An 11,251-nucleotide genomic window follows, 5' to 3' on the forward strand; every position below is an offset into this window, starting at 1 on the left:
GTCTAGAGGCGTTATCATCACAATTGCATGTTTCTATACATGCTGACCTCGTTTCTATGATATCTGTTTGTGTTTTTGTGGATTTTTTACAATCCCACTGCACTTTTTCGAAGCTCACAACAACGGCATAAATGTGGTAACCAACAACCACAATTATGAATGAATTATAGAATAAGGCTAATTTCATAGCAAAAATCCGTAAACTGAGACATGTCTGCCGTTTCCATTTATTAAATTTTGTCCAAAATTAGATGGCCATGAATTAATTTGTATATTGACAGGAAGACTATATTATTATGTATTATTGTGACATTTATAATTCAATTGATATTTAATTTTATTATCTATAAACGATTTCGGCCAGTATCCAAATAGCAAAGACTATTGATAATACATTACAAAAAATATATATTCTTAAACAGGTAATACCTGATATACCTGCAAGAGTTCCACAATTTAATAAAGCACCTATCCATAAAAAATACCTTGTAAGCAACCTATACGGTCTATAAAGTATATAAAATAGTGAAGTCAAAGAATACCAGCAACAACATGGCCCATTGCTTACCAAAGCTGCCTCAGGTTCGGAATCATCCGTGGGAGTGTCCCGTCCCAGGCCGCTCTCGTCTGAGGAAGGGGTCTCGAACGGACGCTCGTCCGTCGCCACTCGTTGCACCATCGTGTCCACTGCAACAATATGAAGTGATAAATAAACCAGGTCACTTTCTTTATCATCTGATGTATGGGATTTCAGAAATAGGTTATGTATGTAATGATCGAGTTGTGTTACCTACAGATTTTTTTATATTATGTTTATTCAGGCTTTCTGAATAAACATAATATAAAAAAATGCCTAATATAAAAAATGCAGCGTGCCGCGGAGGTATATGCAATTATGCATGGCATATATAGATAACTATCAATATTGGTAGACGATCCTTCCACATGACCATATTTTAGATTGTATGAAAATAATTATATTATAACGTATTATCATATGACACGTGTACCTATTTCTTGTTTAATAACAAATGCAAACGTAAACGTGAATAGAGGAGAATTAAAGACACAGCTGTACAATAAATGTGTCGCATTATGGACGCAACACAACAAATAACTATTTAATTGACCCTGACTATGATAGTCAATACTGGTTCTATCCAGAAAACTTATTACGTATTGGATATATTGGATATACTTTTCAATATATTGTCTTAGACGGAACTTTAAACAATGCAATTTCACACTTATTTTGAAACTATAAAAGCTATTGTTTGAGAAATAGATCTATTGTTTACAGATATGTTGGGTTTACTTCGTTTTAACTTAAGATAATATTATGGAAAATGCTCATAAATCATTGTTTACTACGAGAATGTCCTTAGTATGAGAATTATTTTACCAACATCTTTAAAATTAAAAAAAGTTTCATTTGAATAGTTTACTTGAATTAAATCATATTAAATATTCACAAGAATACAGTACGATGAAAAGCCCGCCTTGTAAAGGTGAGTAAGTATGTAATTTTCCTATCGCTTAGGAAAAATTAAGCCCTATGATAAGCTCGGGTATGTGGATCGATGACCGTGTAACCCTTCTGTAAGTGCCGCATAAATCACGACGAGCAAGATAATACATAATATTGATAAATATTTTGCATTGCCTTTATAGCTATAATTATTCCAACAAACAACAACTTATATCAATGAGTCGGCATGATGCTGTAAGGCGTAAGCAATCATCGCAATTTTATAGATTTTGTGTCAGTTTAACGTCATATATTATTGTAAAAAAAAACAAATCTGTTTTTATTATTATCGTGCAAATATCATAAAGTAATTAATCTATCCTAAGTAATTTTTCATTTATTGCGTATTTAATTGGTAATTAATATGCATTTGAAATGGAAATATGATATAAAATATTAACTTCCGATAACTTTAATTGCCATTACACCAGTCTACAGAATAGGGTAAAAGCTCTATAAATATAACGACTGGTATTTTAATTTATCTTGTGTTAGTGGTGGGATCCGTGATAAGATTCTATAAATAAATAGTAATATTTAACGTTATAAATTCGATATACGTCGATTGTTATTAGAATAGCTTTTATACGTATGTAAATAAGATAGTCATCATTTATGAAAGAATTTATAGTTAAGTCGCAGCTTGTTTATATCTTAAGTTACACTTCAGTCTATTTATACGTATGTTGATAATTGATAGTGACGAAATGTAAATTATCGTGTTTACTCTTGCGGGGGTTGCTTTGCAGTGTTAACAGTCAGAGGTCAAATATGACAAAACAAGATAGCGAATATTAATAAATATTTATTGCGAATAATGGGCATTTTTCTATGGAAATTTTAGCCTTATCTTCGCGTGAATCATAAAGCTTTTCTGACATAATAAAACACAGAAAGACTGCATACGTATTCAGAAGTTACGTTTGTCGAAAAACAATCAGAACACGAATTCAATAAGCAGCTGGGAGCAGCGATGAGGGTAATTGCTTTTAAAATTTCGGTCGAAAAAATGTTAATTTGTGAAATCTACAGTTAAAGCAATTTGATATGGAATGTAATTAAAATTAATGACAAGGTTAAATAAGACTGTAATCTTGATAGACTTTGGTTAATGTGGTTCTTCCGGCAGCTCGTCATCCTGGCGTCTATTATACAGATATATCATCTGAACCTTATGTGAACCCAGTAATAAGTATTATCTTCTGTTGTAATCAAGGTATAATTATTATTGTTTGAAATATTCCAAGCAAAATCTTAATAAGTCACATGACACAATGATAATGAGTTGGTATTAATTTTTCGTTTTTTATTATGTATTAGCATATAATGTAAAATGTTTTACAATCACACTTGTTTTAATTGAAGGCACATTAGAAGAACTATGTAAAATTTTAATGCTATTTATAGTATTTAAAAATTATTATCACACAAGATGAAATACTAATATTATGATCATTCGATTATTCCAGAGCTTTCAAGGTAAGATTACGGATCATTGCTCAATCATAGTTGTGTTTTTATTGATAACCTATTTAAATGATAAAACTATATAAAATATTCGAGATGAACGTAGGATACTAAGAGTTATGCTACTTACTGTTATTCATAATCTGTCTAATGTCTTGCGATGTCGGAATAACCAATATTTAATTTCCCAGTACATTAGATTTTGCAAAATAGCAGACTACTTGTGTGTACCGCAGTGAAAACGTAACTGTGTTAATTATTCGAAAAATATTATGTTTATATCGCATAATGTTATGTAAATTTTCAAGTTCTATGCCATTCAACACATTAGTGATCAGAATCAGGTTTTGTTGGCGATTGCTATGAATGTTCTGAATACTGCGTATTAAGTTTTTCAGAAGTAGCCTACAGGACTAGATTTAAATATTTTATGAAGTTTTTGTTACCACAAAATGATCATATTTTTATGCAGGTTTCTAACCACATAGGTAAGTAATTGTTATATTGGTACCTACCTAGGTATAATATTATTATTCGGTCGTACAAGAGACATTTGCGAAAGCTTTTCTTTTTAAAATCATTTTTTTTTGTAGATATTTATTGTTTAATTTCACTAAACATGTTACAAAAATAATTTGAATTGATTTTAAGAGAAAAAATTAAATTTAAATATTTTTGAAACCATTTTTCGTGTAAAACTAAATTGTCGGCAGGATGCAATTAAATCCTTTCTTTGGGATAAATTATACGGATGTTTGTAGAACAATTTCAACATTGACCATATTGAAAATGCGCCAAAGGAAAAGTTAAATATTTGTATGTAACATATAAGTAGTTAATTGGTACAATTTAGTCATTAAAATCTGATAGAGATCGACTCGAACTAGTTACAGCTGTCAGAAGCTTACGTGTAAATCAAACGATTTGCGCGAAATGTGGTCGCGGCGGCTTTCCATATCTTCAACTAGTTTGTACTAGAAATGATCTTAGCTAATTATAGACACATTTAATTATAATGGAGCTTCATTTTTTAAACTTGGATGGGAAGAAAACACAAATTGTCAGCTGCGTAAAAGAGAAATTAAAGTACACATATATTATGTTTAAAAATTTAATAAAAGTGGATAGTGGATACGGGGCTACCTAATACCTTCGTGATGAAAATTTTGTACTTTTACTTGATGATAATTCCTTTATAAAATGAAATACTGCTTATTTATTGGAGATTCGAGGAGAATAAATGATTATTTATTTATTATTTATTCATTTCAGAAGATCGTAAAATACAAGTTGATCGCAACAGGTTTTCATGAATTATACGGTTATATTCCATGATCGCTTGACATTTATACAAGTGTTTTAGACGAAAGGCATTTAATCCGAACAGGTATGTACCTAAACTATATACCTGTTCATAAAGAAATATAATAAAAATTCAGAAACTCATTTAAAGCCACTGAATTTAAAGATGCAGGAGCTTATGTAGAGCATGTAAAAAGGGACAATACATTAAATTTCCTAGCAAGTACTACATAATTTACAAACATTTCAATTTTCATTCTATATGCCGAAAAAAAAAGCGCAAAAAATAGTTTTTAGGGCACCAGGTCTATCATGGTAGTAGGTATACCTACTGCTCGCAATTCCATCAACTACAATAATTACAAAAAATTGTAATTGAATTTTTCCGATGAGTTATCTTATTTAAATTAATTTTATAAACAAAATAGTTATACGTAGGTACGTTACAAGTGAGAAATAATAAAAAAAAACCAAAACACTAGCAATAATACAAGTATTATTGCTAGTGTTTTGTTTTTGTTTTGTCCGGTGTCGTAGTTACTTGCAAATTACGGAAAAGCAAGGAAAACATGTTTATATATCACCTTACAGTCTATGAAGGGATTGTTTGTAAACAGTCTTTAATACGTATAAATTCAATATGACTTACATGCATAATATTGTTGTAGATGTTAGAGATATAAAGCGCATAATTTAAAAATATTAAATATTTACTGCAAATAATAATAACACTAAAATTTTGCTTTAATTTTATACCTTATATAAATTATCTGTATATAAAAACGCCACAGGCAAGACTGGGATGCACAGCTGCTACATAAATTGATTTATTATATGTATGTATTAAGTAATCGAAAATATATAATATAGGTATATATATTACCTATATTATGATAACATTTTGTTTCTTATTTATACTGGTGATTAGAGTATGTAATGAGTAATGGTAATGACGTACTACGTTAACCAAATATTTTTTTAAAGATTGTGTGATAGAACTAATAATTATTATCAGTCTAACTTCCTATGGTCAGATAACCATATTGGCTTCTAGATAAACATGGCCAGGCAAATATTAGTTTTTATTTACGAAAACAGGTTTGGATAGTTTGGTGTCATGTTATGTGTTTTTAATAGATATATGTTGCGACTTGAAAGTATGAGTTATTTGATAAGTACCTTTTTAATATGTATAGTAAATTATACTGCCCATTTATTTGAAGCTTTTTGCATCATATTTTGAATGCAGCTCTACAAAATTATTGAAAAAAGAAACAGTGGCCTATGAAGATCAAAGTGATCCTGTTCATATTCATTTTCTAAAGTAATATAATATTCATATTAAACATTATAAATTTACATAACTATGTAGGTATAATATTAAACATTGCAGGTTATGGTACAAAAACTCTACCTATTAGTTCACCAAATAGCTTGTCCTATAAATCAAAACTATCACAGCGATATAATTCATTCTGTTCGAGTGAATGAAAAAAATGGTATCAATGAATGGCCCATTCATATTTGTTGGCGCCAAAGACGGTGAACCCAAGAATTCTTTTGAACTTGAAGCGCCACAGTTGTCCCACGCCTAGTAAAGGATCGCGGTCGTCACTTCTAGGAATTAAGAAAACATTATTCTTTGTAAAAAAAGCATCTATTGATACATCCCATCCACATTATGGAATATTCCTGAGGCTTTTCACACGTTGTTTTTTGTGGAACTTTGGAGTTGTTCGAATGTTTTAAGGGTTAATTGTCCGTTTGATATTTTTTTAACATTATTGCTTTTGGTTTTAAGTTCAGCATACGAAGATAGTTTTGTTTAAATTTGTCATACTCATTTGTTCAAGTAGGTAAATATATTTTGAATGTTGAATGATCTCATCAGCTGCGCGAATTAGCCTTTATTTGATCAAAAATTAAGCCTGCTAATGAAATTTAAAGATAAGGAAATTCTTATAAGTGACATATCGACTGCCGTGTATTTTATTTTAAACGAAAAGTTGTACTTTAAAATTGAAATCTGTAAATATAGTTTAGAATTTTATAAAAATTATATATAATATATGAAATGCATAGGGCATTTTATTTTTAATTAGCTACAAAAATATTCTTTGGCACAGTTTCACATGAATCTCTAAACACACTATGGAATGGGGTCAACTTACAATTTGACAACCAGTCGTTTATCTCGAATATCAATAATGTTATCAGACAAACAAACATGTGAGTCGCAACTCGCAGCACGCAATATTAAAAATGTTTGCCCAGAGTATGGAATTAAGTATTATTTTGTTGATTGTTTTTAATTTATACAAAATATAGGTTAAGGTTTAAATACTCACCTACTATTGCATTAAAGGTATGTAATGTGTAGTATAGGTATTTCAAATGAACAAATGTAACTAAATCATAGTGAAGTCCAAAACTAAATTAACAATTAGTTTCTCAGTTTTAATTCATTTTCAGACTTCATTACAGTAAAGTTTAATTGTTTCCTTATATTAGCTAATAAATGTTTAGTATATTGATTAATTCCATCATTGTTCCAAGCATATATTATTTACGTAGTACGTAGGTACTAGGTATGTATTAAGTCATAAAATATATTCATCTAAATTTTATTAATTAGGAATAACGCTCTAAATTATAGATATATTAACTGAGTATAATTAACGCCGAAACAATAATTATTACTTAGAAAATGATAATTTAATGAGTTTTATTAGGTACTTACTTATTAACTTCAGGATACATATATGCATACGGATATTGTTCAATTGCACATCAATTCAATCATGCAAGAAATGGTAGAATTTTAGAACTATGAATTGCAAATTGTAACTAATCACTACATAGTATAAAACAAAGTCGCATTCTCTGTCCCTATTTCCCTATGTCCCTTTGTACGCTTAAATCTTTGAAACTACGCAACCGATTTTGATGCGGTTTTTTTTAATAGATAGAGTGATTCAAGAGGAAGGTTTATATGTATAATAACATCCATTAAATAGTGGAGAAGTACTGTTATTTTTGAGGTTTCTAATGTGATATCGTAAATAATTACATTTTATCCGCTTACATTGCAAACGCAGGCTGAACCCTACGAGTTTTATCAAAATAATGTACTAAGTATTGTACACATTGAAAAGGTCTATAGAAAAGTCCGCGATGGCATATGTCTATCTCTTATGGATAACCCACAATAACTTTTTTTTGTCATTTACTTTTTACGACAAATAATGGCTAATTTTCGAAGCGATTTTAACCAATACAGCATTAATCCTTAACCAATTAAATACCTTGAATACATTGTTCATTTAATATAGATCTATATGGCCCTTTACACCGTATGATTTAACTGAATATTTTCGAAGATATTACAGATTTAAAAATTGCGGGGCGTACCGTTTGCGGCGGTACCGGCCGGCCGGGCCGCTATGTTTTTATATACGTTAAAAGTTTTTCTGTAGTGTATTTAGTATCAGCATTGCACCCGTGCGAAGCCGGGGTGGGTCGCTAGTAATAATATATAATACAACGAAACAAGCAGCTTTCGCGATCAGCGGTAAGGTGCGGATAAATTTCCAATCCGTCTCAATTGAGCCTGACAAGTTTTATGTCCTGTCTGAACGTAAATAAATAAAAAATGCATTTCAGTAAAGGTCGAATACAATATGAGCTTTGTAACGTGTTTAGTGTTTACATTCACTGGAAACTAGTTTTTTGTTTCAAGGCTCAGTGGGTGAAACAGATGGTCCTGCACTGCCCACAAATTGTGACAAGTCCGACACATTGCACGTTCTAAACTTCACACAAAGCTTTCTTCTATGAAACAGTTTCAAAAGGATTTGTTTCGTCTTTAACAATTTGTAACAGTATTTATTCCTTTACTCGATAGGTAGGAATGTATTTAAATCCTTATTAGCGTTCTACTGGGAACGGAAATTCATCCGGACTCCAAAGCTATTGTTAATTTTACTATCTGTATTGACATTTACCGTCGCTTGCCCTCTACTTATCATTTATACAACAATTAAAAAAATACACGCTAATGGAACTATTTCTGATTTAAGTATATATTATTTTATTTAGAACACATTTTAAGTATTTTGTAGTTATTAATTTAATATTAATGTATTAATTGTAGCGGAAATGAAAATTATTTTATGGACTTAGAAGTTAACAGGAAATCAAAAATGTAAGGTTAATTAATATAAAATATTTTTGAGCTGCTTAAAATTGTTCTATACAAAAACTCTACATATGCATTTTATTGCAATTTTCAACCATTATTCTTGAAACGTAAAAAGCCTGTGAATAGTGATTGGTAATAAAACAAACTGACTACCTATACGATCTTACTTTCTCTTCGTTTATTGAATTTCAAAAGGTCTTTGACATCAAAATTTTCCTTGCAACTTTTATGTTGGTTACCGTAAGTTATGTTTGTGTTGCATAAAATAAATATGTGTATAGGAATTTACTGTTTATATAGTAAACGTTACGATATAAATTGGCGTGAACAGTTAAGCTTGAACTAAGCAACGTTATCTGCTAACTGAAGTCGAGGGTAAGGTCAAATATAGCAATCACAACTGAGTTTCTCATGACCATTGACGTATTTGATGATAATAATTTAAATTAGGTACATACTTAACAAATAAAAACAATACTTTAGAATTCAATATTAGATATAGATAAGTTTTAAAAGTATGAAGCAGATATACTTACAATTTGCATAAAATACGTGTTTATTTGTTACTTATTTAGGTACTTAAATTTTTCTAGTAACTAAGTACTTACATAATAATTAAATCTCATGCAATTTTTTCAGTACGTGATTCAATTTAAATTTGATTTTGGTTGATTATGATTACTCTTAATTAAATGAAACCTTATTTAGGTACTTAAATTTTTCTAGTAACTAAGTAGGTACTTACATAATAATTAAATCTCATGCAATTTTTTCAGTACGTGATTCAATTTAAATTTGATTTTGGTTGATTATGATTACTCTTAATTAAATGAAACCGCGTAGATTAAACCTGTATCATTGAGTGTTTATTATGCAAAATCAATATGTATGGGTTCATTCTTCATGCTAAAATGCTAACAAACCCACTTTATGAATTAATGTATGTATACTAGCTAACTAAATTAAACATCGTTTCCTCGTTAAAAGATCATTTAAACTTATTTTAAAAAGTATATAACTTTAAATAAGTATTTATATAACCTTGTATAAAAATGTCCCTCTAGCGTGAATATCAATTTATTTTCAGTACTGTTAATAATTGTTCTTTAACAAAAACCTGTATTTTATTATACTCGATATTTTGAAACTCGAGAATGACATTTGTTGTAGAGGTGAGGATGTGTCGTGGACCAAAAATAGTTACGTCTGCGCATCTCGTGCTTAAAGTTTAAAAATAAGCTGTAACTAGCTTCTTTAGATGTCACTCACCCTAATGCACCGACACTATTGTAGAGACTTGTCCGTGCAAAATCTAAAAATCCTGAACTTCACAAGTACCACCGAGTAATCACCTATTCCGAAATGCCGGCTTTTTAGCATAAACGCGAACGCGTCGCTAACACTCCCGCCTTTTCAGACTTTCAAAATATAACACGTGATAGTATTTATTTTGAAGAAAACGGGATTTTTAATTCACAATACACATTGAGTTTAAATATAATTGATTTATTTTTATGTTATCGTAATATATTTAATGTGCGGTAGCGCGTGTCTCCGTCGCCGGTTGAGAATGTACTGAGTGGCGCCGGCGACCGACGGCCATGTTTAAAGCATGTTGTAGTTAAGTCGATAAAAAATATTTTGTTTCCATTTCAGCGTACGTCCTGTGCATTCAGAGGGTCAGTAAACGTCACAAGCTTTAATTGACAATATGACCTAACTCTGCCCAATACCCTCTAAGTTATAAAACTTTTGCTCTACCTCACGACCCATAGAGCATAAAAACTATAAATACATATTATTACTTATATGTCATACTTGATATCCGTTAGGTATCTCTCGTCTCGTTAACTATATCCATACTAATCTATACTAATATTATAAATGCGAAAGTAACTCTGTCTGTCTGTCTGTTACTCAATCACGCCTAAACTACTGAACCAATTTGCATGAAATTTGGTATGGCGATATTTTGATACCCGAGAAAGGACATAGGCTACCTTTTATTGCGAAATATGTACCACGGGCGAAGCCGGGGCGGACCTCTAGTTAATATATATATTATGTATTTGAAACGACGATTTATTTAACGAATATTAAACACTTCTTCTTTAGAAAAATACTCACTTAAAATTAGTAGGTAACTAAGTATACTAGATAGCAATAATTATCATTGTTATACTTGAAAACAAATTAATACATAATTAAATTAATATTTCAAAAACAAAAAATAATCGTATCTTAACTGTTTTAATAATTATTAGCTTTAAGGAAAATTTGCATCTAAATGAAGCTTATCAAAATCGGATTCTTATACTTATATTAATTATTAGTTATGGTTATAATTTGTAAATATTACTTAAATTTTACTTATAAGCTTTTATTATTTCTACACTATTCTAAAAATATGTTTTTATTTTGTCTAACAACTTTTTGCGCTTCTTTGCCTTTCTCCCGTGGTTGCCTGGCAGAGATCACTGCATAGTGATAAGGCCGCCCTTTGTGCTTTCTTTAATTCTTATTTTTTTGTAACCTTTATGCATATTTTGTTTCTTGCACAATAAAGTGTTAAATAAATAAATAAATAAGCTCTACATTATGAGCAAGGGCGTGAAAATAAATTTAAGTCTAAATTTTGCAAAACTTATGGTTTTTTTAAGTTGCAATTAATATAAGTGAATCGTAAATTTACAGTATTCTCTATAAAAAATACAAAATTTTAATAAAATGTCAGTTATCCAAACATTGGTCGA

At 30.0% G+C, this 11,251-nt stretch overlaps 1 protein-coding gene across 3 annotated transcripts in view; it reads right to left on the minus strand.

The window, feature by feature from the left end:
• Positions 1 to 10,067, minus strand: part of LOC149482731 (monocarboxylate transporter 14) — a 30,519-nt gene extending 20,452 nt beyond the window's left edge. Inside the window, exons 1-2 of one of the 3 annotated variants that reach the window (XM_089703497.1) lie at positions 9,768 to 10,067; positions 569 to 687 (exon numbers count right to left, since the gene is read on the minus strand). In XM_089703497.1, the coding sequence (XP_089559623.1) occupies positions 569 to 679 (111 nt within the window). In that variant the 5' untranslated portion in view covers positions 680 to 687; positions 9,768 to 10,067. Of the gene's footprint in view, positions 1 to 568; positions 688 to 3,125; positions 3,248 to 4,739; positions 4,759 to 9,767 lie in introns of those variants that run through there. The other 2 variants (XM_089703498.1, XM_089703496.1) reach the window with 2 other exon arrangements.
• Between the last annotated feature and the right edge of the window lie 1,184 nt (positions 10,068 to 11,251).

Source organism: Colias philodice, chromosome 14, assembly GCF_061535455.1.
Source record: "Colias philodice isolate Cphi_HAF_F1 chromosome 14, ilColPhil1 Martin Lab GWU primary, whole genome shotgun sequence".
Taxonomy (NCBI): Eukaryota; Metazoa; Arthropoda; class Insecta; order Lepidoptera; family Pieridae; genus Colias; species Colias philodice.